General features: G+C 52.1%; 9 protein-coding genes across 9 annotated transcripts; 6 read left to right on the forward strand and 3 right to left on the reverse strand.

Moving 5' to 3' along the window:
* Positions 1 to 440: 440 nt before the first annotated feature.
* Positions 441 to 1,368, forward strand: NUU61_001790 (uncharacterized protein; the record flags this gene model as incomplete). Its single annotated transcript, XM_056652372.1, has 2 exons — positions 441 to 503; positions 571 to 1,368. The coding sequence occupies 2 exons, from the start codon at positions 441 to 443 to the stop codon at positions 1,366 to 1,368; spliced, it is 861 nt and encodes a 286-aa protein (XP_056513439.1).
* Positions 1,369 to 2,428: 1,060 nt separating this feature from the next.
* Positions 2,429 to 2,671, forward strand: NUU61_001791 (uncharacterized protein; the record flags this gene model as incomplete). The annotated part of the gene is made up of 1 exon (XM_056652373.1): positions 2,429 to 2,671. One exon carries the CDS (start codon positions 2,429 to 2,431, stop codon positions 2,669 to 2,671), a length of 243 nt encoding a protein of 80 aa, XP_056513440.1.
* Positions 2,672 to 4,928: 2,257 nt separating this feature from the next.
* On the forward strand, positions 4,929 to 6,254 carry NUU61_001792 (aromatic alcohol reductase; the record flags this gene model as incomplete). Its single annotated transcript, XM_056652374.1, has 4 exons — positions 4,929 to 5,015; positions 5,108 to 5,392; positions 5,475 to 5,801; positions 5,877 to 6,254. 4 exons carry the CDS (start codon positions 4,929 to 4,931, stop codon positions 6,252 to 6,254), a joined length of 1,077 nt encoding a protein of 358 aa, XP_056513441.1.
* Positions 6,255 to 6,862: 608 nt separating this feature from the next.
* On the forward strand, positions 6,863 to 8,782 carry NUU61_001793 (Amino acid/polyamine transporter I; the record flags this gene model as incomplete). Its single annotated transcript, XM_056652375.1, has 5 exons — positions 6,863 to 7,034; positions 7,089 to 7,146; positions 7,229 to 7,235; positions 7,291 to 7,451; positions 7,528 to 8,782. 5 exons carry the CDS (start codon positions 6,863 to 6,865, stop codon positions 8,780 to 8,782), a joined length of 1,653 nt encoding a protein of 550 aa, XP_056513442.1.
* Positions 8,783 to 9,381: 599 nt separating this feature from the next.
* NUU61_001794 (RNA dependent RNA polymerase) lies at positions 9,382 to 13,022 on the forward strand (the record flags this gene model as incomplete). The annotated part of the gene is made up of 7 exons (XM_056652376.1): positions 9,382 to 9,445; positions 9,591 to 9,744; positions 9,906 to 10,879; positions 10,919 to 11,590; positions 11,671 to 12,046; positions 12,104 to 12,446; positions 12,504 to 13,022. 7 exons carry the CDS (start codon positions 9,382 to 9,384, stop codon positions 13,020 to 13,022), a joined length of 3,102 nt encoding a protein of 1,033 aa, XP_056513443.1.
* An 884-nt stretch (positions 13,023 to 13,906) lies between these two features.
* On the forward strand, positions 13,907 to 15,541 carry NUU61_001795 (putative clock controled protein (Ccg-8); the record flags this gene model as incomplete). Its single annotated transcript, XM_056652377.1, has 2 exons — positions 13,907 to 14,174; positions 14,304 to 15,541. 2 exons carry the CDS (start codon positions 13,907 to 13,909, stop codon positions 15,539 to 15,541), a joined length of 1,506 nt encoding a protein of 501 aa, XP_056513444.1.
* Positions 15,542 to 16,189: 648 nt separating this feature from the next.
* On the reverse strand, positions 16,190 to 17,808 carry NUU61_001796 (type III PLP-dependent enzyme; the record flags this gene model as incomplete). Its single annotated transcript, XM_056652378.1, has 4 exons — positions 16,190 to 16,281; positions 16,337 to 16,927; positions 17,054 to 17,431; positions 17,547 to 17,808. 4 exons carry the CDS (start codon positions 17,806 to 17,808, stop codon positions 16,190 to 16,192), a joined length of 1,323 nt encoding a protein of 440 aa, XP_056513445.1.
* Positions 17,809 to 20,367: 2,559 nt separating this feature from the next.
* Positions 20,368 to 21,597, reverse strand: NUU61_001797 (agmatine deiminase family protein; the record flags this gene model as incomplete). Its single annotated transcript, XM_056652379.1, has 1 exon — positions 20,368 to 21,597. The coding sequence occupies one exon, from the start codon at positions 21,595 to 21,597 to the stop codon at positions 20,368 to 20,370; it is 1,230 nt and encodes a 409-aa protein (XP_056513446.1).
* Positions 21,598 to 22,547: 950 nt separating this feature from the next.
* NUU61_001798 (MFS transporter) lies at positions 22,548 to 24,313 on the reverse strand (the record flags this gene model as incomplete). The annotated part of the gene is made up of 6 exons (XM_056652380.1): positions 22,548 to 23,026; positions 23,091 to 23,193; positions 23,251 to 23,924; positions 24,001 to 24,058; positions 24,112 to 24,132; positions 24,203 to 24,313. 6 exons carry the CDS (start codon positions 24,311 to 24,313, stop codon positions 22,548 to 22,550), a joined length of 1,446 nt encoding a protein of 481 aa, XP_056513447.1.
* Positions 24,314 to 24,608: the final 295 nt, after the last annotated feature.

The following is a 24,608-nucleotide window of genomic DNA, read 5'->3' on the forward strand; positions in this document are numbered from 1 at the left end:
TCTGCGACGTAAGAATATCGCCTAAGAATACTTATAATGCACCTCTGGACCACTGTCGCGGGGGACTGTCTTCTACCTGCTATTCACAGCCCTATTCATCATCCAAGGGTTGTAGCCCTCACTCAGTGTCTGCCTGTTCAAAAGCCCTTTGATTATTCTCAGTTTCATTGTCTCTCAGCGACCATTCACCTCTAGTCTCTTGATTGACTGGATGAATACCACCCTTTCATTCATCTCGACCCTTACCCCCCGAATAGCCATCAATGGAGTGCTATTTTTTCTTCGTGCTATTCATGGCATTCATCTACACTGAATGATCCAATGTGATATAAATATATGGCCAGCATCTTAACCTTGTTTCACCTACGAGTCTCGATTATCAAGTATTCTATCTTCTTCATCTGTGACCAATATCCTGCCAGCGTTACCCACAACCCAACATGACGAATCCAGACCTCCTGAAGCAGGAAAGAGAGTGGAGAGAGATTGAAAAGAGAGAGAGGGTATGCCACATTGAAGAACATCTCAAAAAAAAACATCATTCACTAATCCAAGCCCACTGGCTTGTAGGTGGAAGCCGCCAAAGAAGCCCTGAACTGCAGCAAGTGCCGGCTGGCAGTCACCGAAGAAACAATGGCCCTTGAAATCGAGAGCGGCAACTTCATCCTCACCCAATACCCACCCTGCTTCGCCAACACCAACAAGCGAGACGAGCACATCTCGCCGCTGGACACGGTCGATGACCAGGAGGACTTCACCTACTGGAAGCACCTCTCGCGAGCAACCCAACAGCAGTATCATGACCGGGTCGAGGAGCACCTCGACAAGGCCCTGGCAAAGCTCGACAAATTCAACCCGGAGCTGGTGGCACTCTTCGCCCACTACCAGGTCGCCTACCACATCCGGCAACACTACCTCGCTCGCGGCGGGGTGCTGGTGTTGTGCCGTAGCAGCGACGACGTGCACCAGCTGCGACGGTGGCAGTGGGAGATGGCCCACGCGGATGGGACTCTGTCTGCCGATACCGGGGACAAGGTGATGGAGGAGGATGAGGTGCCGTGGGTTGTGGATTGCGAGCGGTGGCAGTGGCCGCACGACGCCAACCTGCTCATGATGCACCAAAGCGCGCTGTGGCGGCGTCGGTGGCGACGCCGGCAGCGGCGCGTGGAGGAGGTCCGGGTTCGCTGGGCGCTGATCATGGAAGAACGGTGGCGGCAAAGAGAGATGCTCCAGCTTAAGCAGGCGTCCACGCTGACTGTTCGGCTGTATTGTCGGGGCGAGCTCTGGGATGTGCGGGAGCTGGAGCGGTCCCCGGATCTGGAGGTTGTGTCGTGGACTGGGCGGATGACGCGCAGTACAGGGTTTTGACAGAAGTTTATTCGATTTTGAGGGAAAGGAGAGAGGGGAGAGAGGGAGAAGGCTGGTTCGCCCTCTAACGTTTCTATCATTCATGATCACAGGCAGGCCTGTCGACTATCTGCATTACTATCATTGTTACTGTCTCCTTTTTCCTTCAGATGTTCTTTTCGCGGCCATCTCAAGTAGATGTCATGCGACTTGACTGCTGCTCTGGCATACATAAACAAGCAGTCAACAATAAAATCAACCAGTGCTTGGCTTATAGGTTCCACAGCTTGCGAGGAATTCGTTGCACAGACTATACCCCAGAATCTAGAGGGCCATAGAATGCTAGTACGACAGCAGTAGGTTCAAACACATGGTCGAGATCATTCCTCGTGGATAGCCCTCGCAAAGCTTAGATCAACAGTACGCTAATTTACTCGCCGTTGCTCGGAGGATATCATACCCCTTCGGCCGAATGTCACTACTTTACGTGCTGCAGTAATACATCTGGTGGTTGATAGACTTCGCATTGCAATAACATCCTGTGCTTACCTTTTACTAGACTCTGCATGGTCACCAATGCACGGCTCCGAGGCTTACATGTGGTAGATCTTGGTAGTATTGTGGGTTGCCATATTGAAGCAATCCATTACGAAGAATCTACAACTATCTCTCTCTGACTACATAGTGTCTCAGTTTTACTTTTAAAATTTCTCTTCTTTGATTCTCAAGGGTAGTATCTAGAAGAGGAGTGTTCCGAGTGGCAAGATCATCTACATGCAAGCTCCCGAGCTGTATAGATTTGCTTGGGTGTCAGCAATAGCAAGAGGCGTTACCCACAGCCATAATCCCCGGTCATGCATACTTCTAGACAGAATCAAGTATACATACAGATTCGAAATGTACAACCCGGGACTTCATCCGTCATACGAAAAGCATATTCTCATGGAAACCAAACAGCCCGATATCTATAAAAGCCATTGAATCTTCCATCGAATCGAAGGTTCAATTGACTATATTCACAGACCACTTACTACCTGCACTCAATCTTCCATTTTCGATCCAAAAGCGACACCAAGTCATCATGCGTCCCATCGCCATCTTAACCCTCCTCTTCGCCGCCATGGCCATCGCAGCACCTGCTGTTGAAAATGCCGACAACGCCGATAACGAAGCTGTCGTCGAGGCCAATGCCAATATCCCCGATGCTGAGTTGGTTGCCGATGGCCTTGACTCCGAGGCGCGGTGCAGCAGACGCTACTATGATTGCATAGCTGTATGGATCCCTACTATATCTATCTGTTGTATCAAACTACTCTGTCGCTAGTGGAGTGTGGCATCTTTGAATTGGGGAGATGCTGACTTTTATTTCTAGAGATGCCCCCGACGACATGGTGAACAGTGCAGACGGGTAAGTTGTTCTTTTTGTTGATTTATTTGTTTTTCTTTGGTACTGACTGATGTTAGCGCTGCTACAATGCCTGGTGCCGTTAGCGGAATGGCTTGTGGTTACTGTATGCCTGCACTTTTCAACAACCTGTGGGTGTATTCCAGATAGTGCTGTCCTGACAATTTCAAAGCGAAGGCAGGACTGTGATGTTCCAGTAATATTGGAGGCAATGGTTTATGTTGGACTTTCAATTTTTGTACTGGACATTGATGGTCCGAATTCGAACATAGTCTCCATATTGTCTTTTTGTTCTGTTAAACCCGTACCTTGGCAATTCCAATAAACCTGTCCTGTAGGACTGAGAATGCTTTCAAATATCTCTTCGCGGTTCATTAGTAAAGGAACAGCTTCCCATTGCAAAGGGGTATGAGGAAAACTCCAACAAAGGTGGTTCAACCACCAGATCCGGAACTTCACATCATTCTGGCCCCGACTTTGGTCAGTGGCGACAAGAGGTCATCGATGTGGAGTCCAGGACTAGAGGTGCCTTGACCACACTGGACAGCCTCTCTCATGGCAGACGGGGGAGTTTTCCAGACCACTGGGATTCTCGCATGGCCCATGTTATCTTCATGTGGGAGGGTGGGTGGGGATGTACCAGCCAAGGTGTCTTCGACCATTCCATGGATATCTCTTCCAACCAGTGACTTCCAACCAGTGACTGGCAAGGAGATCTCATCTTTTGTCTCGTTCGAGGGGGTCAAAAATATAACCCTCGGATGGGGGTCGATCTGGGGTCCCCGGAAATCCATTTTTCTGGGGAGCGAAGAACACATCGCCGCTAACGGCCACAAAAAGTAGACATGGCCAATGATTGGCGGGGGGGGAGAGACTAATATATGCGCGAATCGCGCATTCTGCAATGCGATTTCATGACGCAGAGGGTACATTCCCCGCGATTGAGAGGGTGGAAAGGGGGCTGACTCGGGGATCGTCACTGGGGCATACCCCATGATTGCGAGTAACGCATCCCCACTATTTCCCCTCTCATTTTCTGTTTCTCTCTCTCTTGTTAGAAGCCTTGTGAGAAGTCCCAGGATGATCAGGAGACAAGGGGGACACAGACCCAGGATAATTCGATTGATCCATGTGACGATCGGTGAATGATTGGCGATCCGGCCACCAACAAGGGAGTACCCGCGGGTGTGGCTTTACCACTCGGACTTCCCCCTGTAACAGATGGTATCAAGCGAAAAGCCCCCGAGCCTCAGGCTCAAGCATTGGCCATGTGACTTGTGGTTGTTGATTGGCGATCAACCGAGGCGGACATGTTCGGTTTTTTTTTCATTGGGCCAATCAGGAGTAAGTATGGGAGTGACTAATCGTCTAGGGTTCCCTGCGTTTCGTTACTTGCATTCCGTTCGACGGTCTGCCCTTGTCCCAACTGCGCAGATCGGAAGATCGCTGACGTGGGGGATGGCACTGTCCAAAAGACTCTGCAGGGGTTCAATGCCTAGAAAGATTCATTGATCACTTTCGGGACCTCGAGACAGCCGTGCTATTTGGAGGGGTTTTGTGTATCGGACTGATCTGGTAACCCGTTCTATGGAGGGGCATGACGGCATCATGCGCTGTATCCATGCCTCTTCCCTTTTATTTTATCTTATTTTATTTTATTTTTTATAGATTTTATCTCTTCAAGGGAAGCGAAAAGAAAGAAAGAAAAAGACTGCAAAGATCACAATTCCTGGCATCTTGACCCGGGAAGCCGTCTGGGACATGACGTAAGGGCCGGGAGGGTGCCGAGTCACCGGCCCGCCAGGTTTTCAAGGCAAAAAAAAGAAAGAAAGAAAGAAAGAAAGAATCCCGCATGCCGAGATGAAGATACAGCAATATACATATGATAGTCTTCTAGATTGGCGTCTTGACACGAATCAAAAAAATCCCCCCAAGATCCCCTCACACGAGGGGGGACAACCTTCGACCCACCATCCACTCCGGATGAGAAAGTGGGTATGGGTGTGGGAATTTATAACGTCGTCGGGCCCTGATTTCCCTCTCCGCCCCTCAATCCCGGTTTTCTTCTTCTCTCTTGCTTTCCTCTTCAATCTACTCCCCTCTCCCCCCACGTTCTTCAACCCCTTGGATCATCGCTCTCTACCCAACATTATCTCTCCGTTAACTCTTGCCCGCCATGTCGAAGACTCACGTTTTGCTGGTCGGCGCAGCGGGTGAAACCGGAGGTTCCATCGCGAATGGCCTCTTGGACGATGGCCGATTTGTATGCCCCTCCATCTCGATGTTAATTTGATTCTCTTTCATTGGAATTTTTTTTTTTCTTTGATCGCTAATCATCTCGACTTCTCTGAATAGGAGGTGGTTGCTCTTGTCCGTCCCAGCTCGGCCCAGAAACCCGCCATCACACGATTGCAGGAACGTGGCATCCAGATCCGGAAATGCGACCTGAAGGCTCCTGAGGAGCATCTGATCGAAGCCCTGTCGGAGATTGACGTGGTCATTAGTTGTGTTGGCCCCGCCGAGCAGCAAGACCAGATCCCGCTGGCCAAAGCTGCCAAAAAGACCGGGGTCAAGCGATTTGTTCCATGTGGTTTCATCACCGTGACGCCCCCGGGCGGCATCATGTGGCTGCGCGACGAGGTAAGAAGACAATTCAAGTAATATGGGGGTTGCTTTTTTGTGTGTGCGCGTCTCGGAACTGACCCATGTTGGCTGTGCACAGAAAGAGGTCGTCTACAACCAAATTCGCCAGCTGTGGCTTCCCTACACTCTCGTCGATGTCGGCTGGTGGTTCCAGCTGTCATACCCGCGTCTTCCCTCTGGTCGAGTGGACTACGCCATGACATCTGGAAACGACGAGATCATCGGCGATGGAAACATGCCCACGGCCCTGACTGACCTGCGGGATATCGGTCGCTACATGGCCCGAATCATCTCCGACCCCCGGACCCTGAACAAGAAGGTGTTGGCCTACAACCTGGTGTCAACCCAGAACAAGATCTACGATCTCATGGAGGAGCTGAGCGAGGAAAAGATCTTCCGAAACTACGTAGGTACACCAGCCATTCTGACTCGCTTGCCGCAAGACTAACGAATTTTTGCTTTTGTTTTTCTCGGAGCACAGGTCCCCGAAGAGACGATTTGCAGCCGAGTAGTGGCGGCCCGACAGGCCAGTGAGACATATCCGTTCGACCCGATTAAGTTCATCCCGCGGTATCTGGCCGAATATCAACTCTCGTGGGGAATCCGAGGCGACAATAACCCGGAGTATGCCAAGTACCTGGGCTACCACACCACGCATGACCTTTATCCCGACTTCCAACCCACCGACTTCCGCGAGTATCTGGAGTCGGTCATTCGCGGCACGGCCAAGGGTGTGTACCAGGACCGCGTGATTTCGCGCAAGCACCAACGACACTTCCCGCGGACTGAGTCCAGCGATTCGCTGTACACGCGCATATTCCCGCGGACCGAGTCGAGCGACTCTCTCATGTCGAGATGAGATTCATGACCCATTCACGTTATCCTTTTTCTCACTTAACATAAACCCCCAAGGAGGGGGGGGTCTCTCTTGAACCACTTCGGATTTGGTTTCTTCTTTTGATGATATCTCTTCCCCTCTCCCATGGACTGGGGGACGTGGGGCTGCGTTCTGCTTGGGTGTGCCTTGACCAGCTTTGTGTTTTCTTTGGAGGCGTTTGTGACGCTTGCGATTTCGATGCGGGGGAATATAGACGCTGGCCACTTGGTGCCTCCTCGATGGGCTCGGTGGCAATCATAGAGTTGCATACGACCTGGGGGCTTTTATTCCCTTTCTGCTCCGTTGCTCCATTGTGCACCTCTCGAGATTCAATTCTCCCAGGACGGGAATGTTTGCATATAGAAATATATCCCTATGAGCTGTTTCATTGTTCCTTCCATTCTGTTCCATTTGGGATTGCCGTGTGCCTTGCCTGCCATTGCCCTGGTGACTACCCTGTAGAGACCCCAATACCTTCAACAGGGGTGTTTTTTTTTTCGCCTCTTTACCTTTGTGCTTCTGCCTGTCTCCCATCTGCTAAACCTCGATAGGGGCAACTCACTATCCACAAAACTACCGTCGAATGGGATATGTCTGAACATTGTCGCCGACGATCAACCGCCTCCAGTCCTGGTTCCGTGCAGAATGGCAGCACCGCGCCGTCCACTCCGACGAATACCTCGACATCTCGCCCGACCGATCATGCCACGGGTTTTGTCGATATCTACGATTCTCTGACCCCCCGACAGATCAGCATCATCAGTATGTCTTTTCACTGGTCCAAGTCATTCAAGTTGCTAACTGTTGCACAACTAGCCATCGGATCAGCCATCGGAACAGGCTTGATGATCGGGACGGGAAGGGCACTATCCATGTAAGCCCACCTCCATCTCCCAAGATCCCAAGGCATCATCCCCAGATAGCAGTGGGGTATCTCATTAACCTGAGTGACGCAGGAGTGGTGTGAGTTGAGTGTATCCCCCACGATTTGCGGGCGAGGGTTATTGATTTGCTCTAGCCTGTCGCCATCATCATCTCCTACACCGTCGTAGGTCTGGCGGTTTACCTGGTCCTCTCTGCTCTGGGCGAGGTCGCTGCATGGTTGCCGAGACCATACACTGTCGCAGACCAGGCTGTCCGCTTCTGTGATCCTGCGCTGGGCTTTAGCTTGGGCTGGATGTAAGTTTCAGGAGTCATCCGAGTACTCCTACTATTCTGCAGGTGTAGAATATTGCCGCTCACTAAATATCTCCAGATTCTGGCTCAAATATGCCGTCCTGACACCCAACCAGTTGACAGCCGCAGCCCTGGTGATTTCGTACTGGTTGGACGCAGAGCGAATCAACCCAAGCATCTGTATTACCACCTTTTTATTGATCATCACCACCCTCAACTTTCTCGCCCATTGGCTTCCCAGCCGCATCGAACTATATGTGTCATCGTTCAAAGTCGTCGTAATGCTGGCGCTCATGATTGTGTCCCTGGTGATCGCCATGGGAGGTGGACCAGACCGGGAACGCAGAGGGTTTCGATACTGGAAACATTCGGGGGCATTTGGCAACTACGATAATAGTCGAGTCATGGTCAATTTCTACATGGTTTGGAGGACAATGTCATCGGCCACCTTCGCGTATATGGGCAGTGAACGGTTCGGGATCCTGGCCCAGTCCCCGAGCGTGCGAAAGGCGACGTCGCGCGCTATCAGGAACATCTTTTATCGCATTCTGGTCTTTCACATTCTGGGGATCACCTTAATCGGCATGATCGTCCCGCACAGCTCGGTCTCCCTCACGTTCTACAGCAGGGCTTCTCGCGGTGCTGCCGCCTCGCCGTTCGTGGCAGCATTGTGTTTGGCTGGGATCTCGGTTCTGCCTGATATACTGAATGGCTGCATCCTGCTGTTCGTATTGTCCATCGCCAATTACGATCTCTACCTGGCTACCAAGGCCATGTGCGATCTCTCGCTGAAGCACCGAGCACCGGCCTTTCTGTCGCGCACCAACCAGAAAGGCGTTCCTGTCTATGCTTTGGGCGTGTGCTCTTCGCTGGCAACCCTTGCGTATCTCAACGTCTCCCACGACTCCACCCTGGTTTTTGGATATTTCGTGGACACCGTTACTATGCTCGGACTCTTGACTTGGATGTCTATTCTCATCACCCATATATCTTTTGTGCGTGCCCGCAAAGCTCAAGGCATTCCCGACAAAGCTCTGGCGTTCAAGGCTCGCTTTGGCCTGCCCGGGACATGGTTTGGCCTTGTTCTTTGCCTCTTCATTTCACTGACCATGGCATTTGACGCCTTTTCCTTTCAGTCTGGCGCTCGCCACTTCAACTACAAATTTTTCATCGCCTCCTATATCGGCATTCCTCTGTATGTAATCTTGATTGTCGGGCATAAGATGACGGTCAAATGTCGACATGTCCACCCCAAGGATGCCGATCTCTGGACGGATAAGCAGGAGTCTGGGTCTAGAGAAACAGAATTCTCACTAGTAACTGAAAATAATTAGTATGGGCGAAGTTCGCTGTCAATGTACTCGGTGATCCCTTGGATGGTATATGGAACGGCGCGAAACCCCACGGTAACTCAAAATTGTTTTTTTTTATTGTATCAGTCTCAAAGCCAGACATTCACCACTATGCACGGCATGACTTGGTCTCGTTTATATCCCTGCCAGTTTTCGACTGTTCTTTGTTTGCCTGCGTTGCCGTAGCATGAATGGAGTGGGGCTGATCCTGGCGACTCGAAGTGAAGGCGAAACTGCTTCTTGCGAACACTCGCCCTGCCCGGGGATTTTGAGGGGGGAGGTTTGTTGGTGCTTCTTTTTTTCCTCCGGCAATTTAGTTCTCCTTTGCGACTGTCTTCTCCATTGAATGCCACTCGAAAGTGGGATTTGCGCAACCGGGTGCATCTTATCTGCGGTTTGTTTACATCGCCCGCAATCCCGTCAATGGGCGACATGACTGACATGGAGCCACACAGTGAGTCGAACAGTGCCTGGTAAAGTGCTGAGAGGGGTATTGAGTGCATCCGCCCTGGAATGGGAAGCATCCCACCCCCACCTCTTCAATCTCTCTTTTTGAACGATCCCTCGCTGCGACTGCCAATATGATCCCGACCACCCCACAACATCGCCGGGACAACCTCCGCGGCCTAGTCGAAGCGCTGAACAGTCAATTCAGCCTGAACATCCCATTTCCACACGATTAGCCGCCGTCAGCAATCCGCAACAAGACCTCGCTGCGCTGGTGTCTGTACAAGCGACTGCGCCGGCTGTACTTTGATCGCAGAGCGAACCTGGACAATCTGCTGAATAGCTTCGAGGAATGGACAGCGGCGGGCCAGCAACCAGCGCGTCATGGAAAAGAAGGACAGCAAGATTCTGCGACGGAGGGGCGTGCGACAGCGCAGCAAAGAGCCCCCCGTCCTGACTGACTATCGAAGAGACGAGCACATGCAGTACCTATTCAAGTTGGATCTATTTGTTTGGTGATACCTCGGTCGCGGCGAAGCGCATCCCTGAACACCCCCTGAAAGACGCGCCGCATCTCTTGTCTTCTAAGAAACAGCGGCTGTCGTCGGAAGAGGACGACGAGGACAAGTTTCATACTGCGCCTAATTCGCCGACTAAGAAGGTTCCTGGCGCTGCATGCTCGCCTGCTCTTGACTTGGGCCGACTGGATCTTGCGTTTGGTGCTGTCCCGGACCCCGACTTGTGGGGGTGTTGCTCCGCAGAAGGAAATCTTCTCGGCCAGGAAGACGCCCTCGTCGCCGTTTGTGCAGGGACTCATGGCGCAAGACCATGTGCCGCTTGCACCCAATAAAGCAAGAAATTATGGGGCTGTGCCATCAGCTATGGATGTGTCGAATACCACCTTCACCAGTACCACGGCTCCGTCTGTGTTTACGACTCATAATATGCACCTGGGCAACTCATTCGATACAGACATTACCGAGGCCATTGACACGCAATCTACCTATGCCGACTCCGTCGTCGGGTACATGATGGGCGAGGAAATGAGCAGGAGCATGGATGCCGCCCAATCTATGGCGAATGCCTACTCCGATGGGGACGCGCAAGCGGCCATTGAACAGGAGATTGGGGATGAGCTGCTGCGCTATGGCCCCTTTACCATCGAGCAGCCCTTCTCGGGGAAAACTCCCCTGCGCTATCGGTATGAGCTGGAACGCATTGATTGCGCTTGGAACATCCCCCTCAACCGCATGCTTGTTGGCGATAATGTCTCTTTCAAGACTCAGGACGACTACTGGTCTTGGATCGAGCGTCATACTCAGCGCGGTGGTCGTCTTCTTCCCGAACGGTCCTCGCGCAAGGCTTGGGATGCTGCGATGAATGCTTTCACGACTGGCAAGCCCTCGGAGGTGGTGGTACTGACCGGAGACCTGGAGTGGTGCGATGAATCCGAGCCGGGGATTTTTATGCTAAGTCGTTTTCATCGTCGGTTCGGCTCGGATCGATTCCTCACCCTGACTATCCCCGCGCCATCTCGGCCGCCGCGCCACTTGCAAAATTCCCGGTATACCTCCCACCCGTCAGCTCTGCGCGAGAGTATCGCGACGTGGCTCTTGCACCACGAGCACCGGTGTCTGGGTCGAACGTGACGCCCGTTCTATGTGGAGGAAGTAAAGTCCAAGCGTAAACCCAAGGCCGAGTCTCGCTTCCGCGTCGAGCTCTTCGCCGTCGATGGCGCAGACTTTTCCCACCATAGCTTGTGCCCACCGATGGTAGCTGCTCCAGGACAATTGAGTGACGGACATACTCCGATGAGTCTGGAGGCCTTGCTGGATTGGCACATGCCCAATGCTGCTAATGCCAATCGGAGTAACTGCAAGCTCTTTCAGCGCCTGTCCATTGGTCTCTCCAAAAGATTTGTGACTTCTAGATTGAAGCCTACTCAAGTCGTTCGTCTTCAAGATGACTCTACGCGCCCCGTGATGAATGACGGCTGTGCAGTCATGTCCAGGGCAATTGCAAATGAGATTTGCGATGAGCTGGGTATCACCTCTGCCACCCCCAGTTGCTTCCAGGGTCGCATTGCAGGCGCCAAGGGTCTTTGGATGGTGAATCGCCATCAATCTGGGGCCGGTTGTGCGAATAGAGTTTATGAAGTCTGGAGACAAATTTCGGGTTCGCAGTCGAAGATCAAACCTCATCCGCAGGAGTGGAAAGACGGGTTTGATGAAGAGCAACTCACGTTCGAGGTGGTGAACTGGGCCAAGCCGTTACATCCGGTCGACCTGAACATCCAGCTCCTGGCCATTTTGGAGTACGGCGCAGCATATCAAGGAATACATTGTATACTGATTTTGCGGAAGTGCTAGAATCAAATAGCAGTGTGCTCTGTCGTGCTCTGATTCAGAAACTCCGGCTCATAGGGGAAGATGGCGCTGGAAAGGCCCGTCGCCTGGAACAGTGGATGGCCAACGAGGCCGAGTGTATCGCCCGCTTGGTCGAGGCAGGGTTCGGGGCGCAGAGCTTCTACCCGCTGCGAGTGCGTCTGCGCAAGTACTTCACCAGCCTGTTGGACCGCCATGTCGAGGAGCTTCATATCCAGGTGCCGTTGTCGACGTATGCATACTGCATTGCGGACCCGTATGGTATCCTCGCACCGCACGAGGTGCATTTTGGTTTCTCGCAGAACTGGCGCGATCCGCAGGGCCAGCTCGAGGATAATCTCTTGGACAATGTAGATGTCTTGGTTGGCCGGCTGCCGGCCCATGTCCCCTCAGATATCCATTGCCGGCGCGCGGTGTGGAGGCCCGAGCTGCGCCATTTTTCAAGGATGTGATTGTTTTTTTCTACGACGAGCGACATTCCGCTGGCTCATATACTCTCTGGTGGAGACTATGACGGCGACACTCCGTGGATCTGCTGGGATCCGAAGATAGTACAGAACTTTCGAACCTCGAGTCTTCCCTCGGAGTACTCGGCTGAGCACTTTGGGCTCACGAAGCATTCCGTGCCCATGGGCAAGATCCATTCGTCTGAGGGCTTCTTGCAGACTACCTTTGCGTTTAACCTTACGCTGTCGAATCTAGGCCGCTGCACGGTCGAGCACGAGAAGATCTCGTACGACGAGTCGATCGACTCTTCTCGAGCCAAGGACCTAGGCTGTCTGCTCAGCCACCTGGTCGATGGCCGCAAGGGCGGAGTCCATTTATCAGAGCAAGCCTGGCAATAATACCGCAAAAGGATCAGTCCGCGCCAGCGCGTGCTGCCGGCATACCGGAACGCAGAACGGCAGCCGAAGCCCGTAAACATCGTCGACTACCTCAAGTTCACGGTCGCCAAGGCCGAGCGACACACCATGCTCTCCCAGCTCGACGAATCCTATCCCGAGAAAGAATACTTCCTACACATCGATGAGGGCCTGGCGCGGCCATGGAACGAGGCCAACCACGCCGCCGACCTCGGCCAGCTACACGGCGGCGACCTGCGCGCGACCCTCACCACAATCAAACAATCCGTCGAGTCCCTCTACAAACAGTGGACACGGTCCTGCTCGCAAGCCAACGAGTCCGACTCCTTCTCCCCGCTGGCGCGCCAAGCCGCCGCCGACGCTAGTGCCCTCCCTGCCCCGGCTGCAGGCTCGCGCCAGTTGCCGTATGATGAGTCGGATGCTGATGCCGACCAGTACGAGGGCGAGAAAGCCATTAAGGCTTTGGTGCTCGGTGGTTCGGGGCCGGCCGAGTACTATGATTTCGATGACGGGCTGTCTGTCCGATAGTACATACTTTCTTGTGGTACTGTGATGTACAGATCGATTCACCGACTGATTTGCGGTCTTTTTTTGGTTGATTGCATATGAAGCCGGCATAGTTCGATACCATTTGCGCGATATATCTAGCATTGTTCAGGATCATCACATGCGCCCGTTTTGGCTAAATGCTTAAACTTCACATGTCCGAGCTTGGTGTTTGCCGAATATTCATCGGTAATTCGTAGAATAAGAGTAGAACAGGAGTAATAGCCGGTTCAGGTCTTGACTATAGGTGGCATCATAGTTAATATTGTGGCGAGATAATGGTTGAATCATAGACAAGGCAATACTAGGTAGTATATCTCATACTTTTCGTCTTCTCATCTCATACTTGGGCCCCCCAACCCCAATTCACGCTTCACCCGTGGGGAACCCCGTCATAAAAACTGTCCCACATGCATTGCTTGCATTGGACGTGTCGTATAAATACTTTTACAAATTATGAGAATGCTCCAAGTTCCACCGACGTCCTAATGGAGTATCCAATATGCTAATAAGAAATCTATCTCCATGCTGGATGCTCCCCATTATGCATAAGATACACATAATCATTAAAATAGCAGCCCTCATAATCATATAATCGGGACTTCCATCGGCATATCGAGTCAGATGGAACACTTGGGGCCATGCATGTGAGGCACCTCTCTCACCAGCAGACCAAGTATGGCGGGCGATGTACCCCGGGCGCCCCACACTATAATCCACAGGATGCCATGTGATAGCCTTACTAAGAAGAGTCCCGATTTGGGTTAGTGACTTCATGACAGCCTTGTTCACGTGAAACCATCTTTCTCTCTTTGCTTCTCGGCTCAACAATTTTGAATGGCGAAGAGGGTTGAGAGAGACCCGCCATGGATCCTCCTGACTCAGAAACAACTGCCCAAACAATCGATAGCTCGGACCCTGCCTTCGCCCCCGAATCCGAATCCGCTGCGGACAAGCGCCCCTCCCTCTGTTATACCAATGCTCCTGCGACGCCGACGCCTCCATCCCTCCACCATGCTCCTGCCTCCGTGATGGACGTCGATAGCCATACCGAAGACCGTCCCCGTCGAGCTACCAGTGTACTTTCTATGGACGACCTCGAGGCTGCGCAAGCCCTCGAAGGACTACGTTCCGGTATGTGGATAGATTGGGCCGAGATTCTTCTCGCCCCAAGTTTTTCTCTCCCTTTTTTTGACCCCCCCAAACCGGCGGCTCCTCCAGCTTGGCAATTTGCAACCACAGACAACTGACCGCACATTGCAGACCACGGACAATCGCCTCGGGCATCGCGGCAGGCCCTTCCAACTTCGCCGGGCCCCTCCCACCAAGAACCATTCTTGTCTCTGCTTACTTCCTCACACCCGCTGATATCCTCCGCAATCAACGGCTCCGTCTCCGCTTACACCACCTCTAAGTCCTATTCTCCGCGCTTCAAGTCCAGTGCTGAGTTTCTCGAGCGAAACATCGGCTCACCCGTCGCCAGCACTGTCGGCACCGTCGGCCGCAAGACCGGTGTTGAGAGCGGTCTCCGCTGGGCGCTGCAGCGACGGGATTCCACTACAGACTCTAACCGCACTAAGAAACGGCGCAAGGTTGCCGGCGAAGTCTCCCCGCCTGCTATGGATATTGAGCACGAACCCGACCACCCGCTGCACTCGCATGTCCGGAGCCCGTCTGATCTGTCCATGGCCGAGACACTTCCTCCATACGATGATATGCGGTCCCCCCGCTATGAAGAGAAGCCCGGCCGTCAGAACCCGTCGACATGGCAGAGTCGGCTCGTGATCTCGACCTCGGGGTTGGGTGTTGCCATGAGCGAGGAATCGCTTCGCAGTCTGCAGTACTGTCTGACCTGGCTGCGATGGGCGAACGGGCGGCTCGGGAAATCCATTGTCGCTCTCCAGAACGCCGTGACCGAATGGGAAAACCATAAAGCGCGACAGGGGCAGCAGCTGGCGCACGATGTCGAGAACGGAAACCCGTCTTCCACGGGCCAGGAGAGTGCGTCTCTGCTAACGCAGCGCATTCAGGCCGTCAAGGCGGACGTGGTGTCGACGCTGAAACAGGTGGTGGACGTCGTGTCCAAGTATGCAGGAGGCGCGCTACCCGAGAACGCGCGCCTCTTGGTGCGTCGACACCTGACGTCTCTGCCGCACCGGTTCCAGGTCGCATCCACCTCGCAGCCGCCACCCGAGTCGGCAGCGGCCTCTTCCGATGCCACCGTCAATGCACACCGCATTTTGGTCCTTGCCCAAGAGGGCCTGGACATGATGGCGCAGGTCAGTGGCGTTGTTAACGACACTTTGGTCAGCGCTGAGCACTGGTGCGAGCGACTTGGCCGGAAGCGTCCTGAACGTATCGCTTCTGATGTGCCGGAGAAGCGGGCTGATTCTCCGGACGTCTCGCCTACGGACACTCAGTCTTATGGCATGGATATTAAGCAGCCTTTTGTCCCGGAAACATCTCAAGATGTACAAATGACGGGGCTTGAGAAGGCATGATATTCTCATTATTTACTTCTTCCCACTTCTTCGTTTTTACGTCCCTTTCTTTCTCTCTTTATCCCCCCTGTCTCTTTTTGGCTATGTTTGATGTTATATTCATGCTTGATATCCACCCGTTGTTGTCTTCACTCATTCTGATTTGATTGGTATGATTGGGTTGCAAAATTTGAGACGAACTTACGGTGTTAATTCCATGTTTTGGACTCTGATTGAATGGAATGGAATTGATCCTCGGTTGTAATGTAGATGGATTCTGGATAGATGAGATTCTAGCTGTGCTGAATGCATCCGGCTATTTATGGCTTTTCTTTTATAGTATTTAGAGCATGGATGTCTGCTCTAGGTGTATAGCATAGCACCAATAAGGTAAGAAATGAGAAAAAACGAGGATATAATAAATTAATGCCAACCCTAAATGCGTAACTTTTATCACCCAAATCAAGATGATGTGCAACACAAAACAGAATTAAAACCAGAATAAAAAAACAGAATAAAAAAACAGAACAAAAAACGTCCCAGGTTCCATGCCAGTATGAGCGAAATTGAAATTGCAGATATGCCAGGATGTCAAACGCACAGCATGCTCTATACGCGAATCCCGAATGAAAATGCAAGGGGGAGAGAGGTGAAAGATGGGGGGATCCGCTAGTACTCGGGGAGACTCTCGCTGTTCACGTAGAGGATGTCGTGGGAGCTGCTGAAGCCGTTGAACTGGGTGGCGGTGGTACTTGTATATGCTGTTGGGGTTAGGAACGGTATAGACAATAAAAGAAAGGGAAATGAGGAACTCACCACCCATATTCCTATACTTCAACCAATCCCCCACAGCAACCTCCCTCTCCAGCGTCGTCTCGCGCACGACACAATCAATACTATCGCACGTAGGACCCCAAATCGAGTACCGCTGCTCACCAGCACCACTAATACCTCTAGAAGAAAGATCTTCAGAGTCCTTTTCACACTTCCCTCCAGAGATATCCTTCCCCCTCGTCCCCTCCACAACAGAAGGACCCATAACCTCCTTCTCCATAATAACATTCATGAAATTCCCATAAACCCCATCATTCTGATACAGCATATCCGGCACACCCGCCGCCGCCGCACTCCCCAACTGCCGCCGCCGCGAAATCACCCGGCACGCCAGCGTGTACGCGCTACGCGCGTAGAACCGGCCCGGCTCCGCGATGACCGTGACGCCTGCGGGGAACTCGGCGCGGATGGTTTCGCGGAGCAAGCTGGCGGTTGGCTCGAAGTGGCTGTCGACGAAGCCGCCGCCGATATCGAGGATTGTGGGGGTGAAACCGAGGCGTTGGGCTTGGGTGAAGACGAGACGGGCGTGGTTGATTGCTTTGGCGAAGCTGGTGGGGTTTGTTGCTCCTGTTCCTGTTTTTTTCCCCCAATATTGTTAGTCTATGTTTATACCTGGATCTGTATCATATGTATGCCTCCAATGTGTGTAATTGACTCCTATGGTTATGGTTGTAGTTGTGGTTATGGTGCTGCACTCACCAACATGAAAGCTCACCCCAATCACATCCAACTCCAACTCCCACGCCCGCGATAGAAGCGGCTGCACGGTATCCAAGTGCGCGCCGAATTTCTCGCCGAGACAGATCAACGCGCCATCGTCGTTGGCATATATACGCAGGAGCAGCTGCGCCTCGGGCATATGCGCCTTGATATTGTCGAGCTCGTCGAGATTGTCGAAGGTCGTGCGGATGACGCCGGCCTGGCGTGCGTACACCAGCGCCGCGGGGGACTTGCAGGGATTGGCGAAGAGAATGCGGGCCGGGTCGACGCCTTGGTTGAGGACGGCGCGTATCTCCTCTATCGAAGCGCAGTCGAAGCCCGTGCCGAGGTCGGCGAGGAGTTTGAGGAGGGTTGGGTCTGAGTTGCATTTAACCGCTGTTCTCAATCCTTAGCTTTTATGCCATGTACTTGACATCCATGGATATCCCACGGATATGTAGTGTCTGTTCTGTATATGACGATTGAAACTCACCATAGTACGGCCGCACCCCCGGCAGACTCTGCGTCCAGCGCCGATGCTGCCTCGTAACCTGGCCCAGATCCGCGACAAAGAACGACTCGTCGCCGCCGGCGAGCGAGTGTTTATTTACGCGGGCAATGTGGCTCTCAATGGCCAGATCGACCAGCTCTTCGGGCGAGGGTTTGTGGTATTCAGGGACGCCGCGGAGGAGAAGAGGAGCTTTGCTGGTTGTCCCGGGAAAGACAAGCTCGCGCGAAGCAGGTAGCAAACCCATGATTGCCGACACGAAGCGGCTCAGCAGGAATGGGGAGATCTGGGGGGGTTCGATGTGGAAATGCATTAAGAGGGCAGAGTCGACGCCACAAATAAAACCAATCCAAAATAGATAGATCAATGTAGAAGACGGGCAATGGTAGGTAGGCCTATAATACAGGGTACTCGGGAAGGTCGGCCCAGGAGAATCCCAAGGTGCTTAGAGGAGAGAATGGAATTGAATATGGAAGGTAGAGAGGTAAGAAGATATGGTTACTCCGGGGCAATTGGCTTGGGCTGGCGAGATGATATAAAAGAGAATATAAGAGATGCGGAGAGTCGAAGGACTCACTTTCTTGTGAATTCTAGATATAATATTTTCAATTCTTTTACATATTATTCCCTCACAATAAAAAAATAAATAATAATCATGTAATAAATAATAATAATAACGAGCATGAAGCACTCAAAGGAGCAAGCTTACCTGCAATGGCGATCACATAGCCTAGTCACACCAGAGAAAATGCATAACCCATGAGCTAATCATGAGTGTATCTGAGTCGAGACAGCTTGACTGTACATACATGGTACTTTCTTTACCCTCTCCGTCCCGAGACCCACCCCGTCCCGACAGGAAATATTGGCTTGCATTGTTGCACCGAATCGGTAGATCGGAGAAGGGCCAGAAAGAGAAAAAGAGACAAGTGGGGGGTTCAGCTAGGGCAAGCAAGGCTCAGCATGGCGGGTATGAGCAAATGCATTGGCGAAGATTGATTTATTTTTATTGATTTATTGCGTCTTGTGGAGCCCCCAGCCGATTGGGTGCACTTGGTATGGAAATAATACGCAGCAGTGGGGTTTGAAGAGAGGACCCGGCTGAAGAATCCTTGTCACACATTGTGGTTCCTTTTCTCATGTCACTAGTCTAAACAATCTGGATCAATAGGACCCGGATGGTCCGGGGTTGACGGGCGATAGTTGTGCGGAACAAAGTACTGCATATACTTCACTTCTGGTGGACTTTCAGTACTTGCTATACTTACTATGGCCTCGCCATCCACAGGATGCATGGCGTAAACTAGATCGGCGTGAGCAGGGAACAAGACAGACCACAGGAAATGCAGGAACCACTTAGTAGGATATACTTTAGGAGAAAAGTATACGGACTTCCCTAAGGGGTTTTTTTTGGTTTTTTTTTTGTTTTTTTTTTGTTTTTTTTTTTAAAAAAAAAAAAAAAAGAGAGAGAAGAAAAAACGAAAAACTCAATAATTTCTGTACCCCACCGTTCTTTTCTTCCAAACTTGCATTTTGGGTGATCGAGTTCGTACTGCACCAGGCTCCACTGGGGGCCAGAGGGCCCGCTCCGGGAAACAGGTCAAGGGGCTCCGCTTGACCTCTCAGTAGTATGTGCTGTAATTGGCTTATATAATATCTGTCATAGTATGAAATATGTGGTATCTAGGGCTGCTACATGTACATTCTTGAAATATTATATTTTTCTTTACAATAGCTAATCGATAATACGAGTATTCGCTGTTGATTTGCTAGTTCTCGAGCTTTGACTATACTCCAGCAGAGTACACTTCTGTTTAGTGGCGATATCGCTACCTACACCAAAATCGAGGATCTAATCGATACTCAGTACTACCAAAAGGCGAATTTTACCCAAAATCATTGGCTTTCTAATTTAAATTATCCTTTTCTATTATTCTCGCAGGGTTGAAGGGAGGTTCTGGGTATAATATTTATACTTAAGAGTGTAGGACGGTCTAATATCGGGTAATAAAAAAATCGGTAAAAAAAAAAGTAGTCTTAGAGGTGTAGATAGAGGGAAGAAGGAAGGTAAGGTAAATCAAATAGGGGAGGGATGAAATCTATTTTGGCCTTAGGCAACTATATACCCCACATACTACAGAGCCAGGCGGATCCCCCTGAGCCGTAATCACGGCCCGCCCGGCCTGTCAAGGTACGCGATGATCGGGCGCCAATGATTTCCTATTACGCCTAATGGTACTTACAGTGCTCTTTACAAAGACCCCTTGCGGTATTTCGTCCTTACAGACGCGTTCCTTACAGACGCGTGGCAAACCTGGTTCTGTTCTCTTTGGGTTCGCACGGGGTGGTTGGTGGCTGGCTGACAGGTCTTGCACGATGCTGGACACTGCACCTAAAGAATTGTCTCCGACAGGATTCAGGTGGCCACACAAAAGAAAATGGCCCGAGGAATGTAAAATTTTATTTTTATTTATTCTTTTTTTTTTTTTTTTTTTTTTCCATTTTTTCCATTTTGCATTTTTCACGAGCTTCGGTTCAGTTCGAAAGAGCCCCGGGTAATTCTATTCCCAGCCTCTCACAAATGCAGTGCGAGGGAGGATGTTTGCGGGGAGGAAGTAGCATTGCCCTTACTGGGCTTGAATATGAAGGAACGGAGCTATAGTTCCGAATACTATAGATCCTATAGACCCTAGGCCACGAAGATACAATCCAACAATAGACTTCAAATACAATACATTTGCAAACAGGCTAAAGCCACGATCTACCATACATTTTGTATCGCCACATGCACTCTATTAAGCATCCATCACTCGACGGCAGGAACCTGCTGAGTGACACAGTGCAGCACCCCACCGGTAAGGGGAATGGAATTGGTATACACCTGGCGAATGGTCCGCCCCGGAAGCAAATCCTGCAAGATCTGCAGGGCGTTCTGGTCTCTCTCGTCATCCCCGAATTTGGGGATAACAAGGCCGCCGTTGACAAAATAGAAATTCACATAGCTGGCAGCCAACTCATCGTCAGCCGACTTGACCAACCCGCGAGGATCGGGTTCCTCAATGGTATGGATCTCCAGGGGCCGGCCCTTGGCATCGGTTTCGCGGCCTAGAATCTCACGGATCTCCACCGAGAGTTCCCTCCACAGCTCCGGCCCCATGGCATGGGGCTTCGAGTACACAATGACTCCCGGCCGCACGAACCGGGCTTCGGCATCCATGTGCACGTCGGTGATGTCGACGTTGCGACGGCCGGGGAACCAGATCACTTTCTCGATCCCGAGGAGCCGCTTCAGCTCTGCCTCGATATCCGCGCGCGACATGCCCGGGTTGCGCACGTCGCAGACAATACTGCTTTCAGTAATCAGCAGCGTACCGTCGCCGTCTGACACGAGCCCCCCACCCTCGGCGCGGATTGGGGCGTCGATCCGGGTAACGGGGGAAGGAAGGCGATCATTCTCAATGACCCAGCGCGCCCAATCCGTGTTTTCTTCGAGCGTCTTGTCATCCATCAGGGGCCACTGTTGGCCCCAACAGACTCCGTCATCTTCGGGCTTCTTCCCGCCCCATTCGTTGAAGCGGAAGTTGACTGCAAAGCGGCGGTTGGGGAATGCTCCCGTGGTATCGCGCACGTAGACCGGGCCCGTATCGCGGACCCAGGGGTGGTTGACCGGCGATGGGATCAGGGTGACTTGGGAGAGATGCTTCGCGTCCACGCTGGATTGGATCAAGGACTCGGCAAGGTTCTTGTCCTCGGGCCGGACGTACAGACGAACGGGCTCGAACTCGGCAATCGCCGCTGCGAGCCCGGCTAGCTCGCGACAGACGGCGTCATATTGGTCTGGAGGCAGGGAACAGCGTGAGGGGAAGCCCAGGATAGTGGCAGTATGACGGTCCCACTCGGCAGGAAACAGGAATTGTCCTTTCTGGATGGTATTGGAGTTGTCATCCGTGGGCTGCGCGTGTGAGGGTATCGCCGATGTAGACGAGAAGAGCTTCAATAGACCCTGGCGGAGTTTGCTGAAAAACTTCATCTTCATTTTAACGGGAGGGAAGAAAAAGAAGAGTCTGACCACGCAAGTCCAAGGGAAACGGCCCCTCCTTTTAAACAAGGTCAAGAGCTCAAGAGCTCAAGAGCTGCAGCCTCGGGGAAATAGCGCGATCTGCTCTGCTCCGTTGATTACAGTGTAACTTGCAACTCAATAACTAAATGTGACAAGTCCAGTACGAATCTACCTTGTCTTGATTAGGAATATTTGTGTTTAATTCCTCCTTTCTCCTGTGGTTATTGCATGTATTGACATTAATTGAGTTCCTTTCTCCCAATTTCTAAGACCAACAGCCAACAGCCATGCAACAGCTGCTCCACTTCCTGCAGATCAGACCCGTAAGAATGGAGAAGGGGGGGGGAAAGAAAAGAAAAGAAAAGAAATAAAACTAACAAAACCTCAGCACAACCAGCTTGAGTTCAACACCAATCGACTGACGGCGGATCAAGTTCATAGCGCGAGGGATCCGATCTGCAAGGTGCATTTCGGAGTGATTGTGGCATATTAAAGCGACGGGGCGAGCATGCCATCTGCAGCCGAGATCGCGGCACAGGAATGTGGTTGATGCATTCCCGCTGTACTAAAGAAAAGACGGAAAAAAAGCAAAAAAAAAAAAAAAAAGAAACGAAACGAAACGAAATTTTTTTTTTTTTTTTACATCGAGACGCTGGACCCACTGAGCCATTAAAGGGGCCACCAGCTGAGAGCTGACGCCACAAACTCCCGCGGAAGATCGACAGTAAAGACACGATCGCCCGGGGCGATCTCCACTCTCTATACTCCGCGTTACGCAGCTGCTTACGATCTTGCAGCCCGGCAGGTGTATGCAGTCAGGAATTAAAAGATATTGAAGCGAACATAATATAGCCCAACTCAGTATTGAACGCCACTTTTTTGTATTACCTCCGATACTCGTACAGCTTCAATTACCCCACCCAGTTCTACTGCGCCAGCAATGGTTCTCTCTCCGCATCTTCCGACTCAGTCCCGCAGTCTTTTTCGATCGGCCCGCTGAGCCAGAGCATGGGAACAGCGGTGGCAGCACACAGAACCCCAAGCGAGAGCGTCATGACCTTCCAGCCGTAGTGGAACTTGACAAAGCCCCCAGCCATGGGGCCCAGCGCCAGTCCACCAAAATGGGCCATGTTCTCGAGACTAAACGCCTGTGCAATGGCACCCTTTTCTCCGAAGCCGCCGGGGTTCTCTTCTTCCATCTCGTCGAGCACGCGCTGCACCTCGACGAGCTGGGCTGGCTCGCTGAGGTCGTTGCACATACCGGCTAGAGCAAGCAAAATGCACAGGATGACCTTGTCGGTCATGGTGTTTGACTCGACGAAGCGGAGACATGCTAGGCATGGGGCTAGAAGGGCAAAGCCCGTGAAGGCAACGACTCGCGCGCCGAGGCGATCAGAGAGATAACCTAGACGAGGCATCCGCTGTTAGCAATGGCTGTTGTGCGTGTCTGCGTCTATAGCATGGCTTACCAAAGAGCGGCTGGAAAACACATGCCACGGTTCCTGGGAGGAAGATTAGGCCTGCTCCAAAGGAATTCCAATGAAATGTATCTTCGACGAAAGTCGGCAATGTCTGAACAGTAAGAGTCGAGTTAGCATTTCCTCAAACAACAAGGGTGTCATCACATACAGCATCGAAAGCCGACAGCACCAGAGCTCCAACAATAACCGCCCAGAGACTAATCAGAATCCGCGGCTTCTGCAAGAGCTTGAACAAGGCGAACGCAGTCGTGGGTGCCACTTCCTTCACCGGGTGATGGCCATTGCCATTGGTAATGGCCCCATAGTCCGGCTGCTCCGTGCCGTTTTCATTCACCTGAGAGTGTCGCTCACTATCAGGCGGGGGCAACCAGCGCTCAGCAACCTTCTTCTCGACGACCGCCAGCCGCAAGAAGAAGTCCAGAGCAACAACCGCAAACGCCATGCCGAACACCCAATAGAAACCGCCGACCTGATACACCAGCCCGCCGAGAAGCGGTCCAGACACAAACCCGAGCGTCATGGCCATGCCTATGTACCCAAGCATCTCGCCGAGGTTCCTCTTGTCGACCGTGTCCGTCACAATGGCGAGTCCCGCCACCGATACCATAGCCGTGGCGGCACCCTGCAACACTCGCGCCATCACGTACCACACAACGGAGTGGGCGACCGTCAAGATCACCATCGAAGCGAACAACAGGAGAAGACCGAACAAATACGGACCCTGGCGGGTTCCCGAGACGTCAAGCACATATCCAAAAATCGGACTAGCCACGAGCGCCGAGACAGCCTCGGAGACGAGCAGGACGCTGTTCCAATATTCGCCTATGGAAAGAACGCAAGCAAAGAGGTTCGGTGTCAGCGATGTTATCTCCCATAGCCATGCCGGGATATCACATACGGTCCTCGAATGGCACACCAGCCCGCGTAATCAGCGCTCGCGGCATGACGGGGACAATCTAGAAATCATTATATGAGGGCAATCGAACGATTCGGGTCGAGTCGCGCATACCATGGCATAGAGGAACAGGTCCTGATTGCCATCAGAAGTTAGCAACAAAGACATTCTCACCGCAGTCCCAGATCTAAAACAGGGGAAATACCGTGAACATCGACAGCGAGATGGTCGTCACAATGAACAACTGCGACGACCGCAGCGGCAACAGCCACGGCGGCCGGTCGGTCAACTGGAAAATCTTCTTGGTCCAAGCCATGCTGGAATCGACAATTGCAACTCGCTACAGACTTGGAGAAGCCTTTGCTCAAGTGTCGGAGACGAGTCCTGAGCGGTGCGAGCACTTGAGCGAGGGACGAGTGGCTCGAGGAAATAGAATCGAGGACCCGACAGAGCAAAGCAGCCTAGGCGGCACAGAGTCAATCCACATCTGCAGCAGCGGGGCGTGCTAATTGGGTCCATTGGATGCATTAGACCATTAGGGTCACTATAGGGATGATGAATCATGCATCGGCACTGAGCTTACCCTTTGAGAACTGCTTGGCATGGTTACA

The sequence above is a fragment of the Penicillium alfredii genome (assembly GCF_028826965.1).
Source record: "Penicillium alfredii strain IBT 34128 chromosome Unknown utg000004l_segment0_segment0, whole genome shotgun sequence".
NCBI classification, from domain to species: Eukaryota; Fungi; Ascomycota; class Eurotiomycetes; order Eurotiales; family Aspergillaceae; genus Penicillium; species Penicillium alfredii.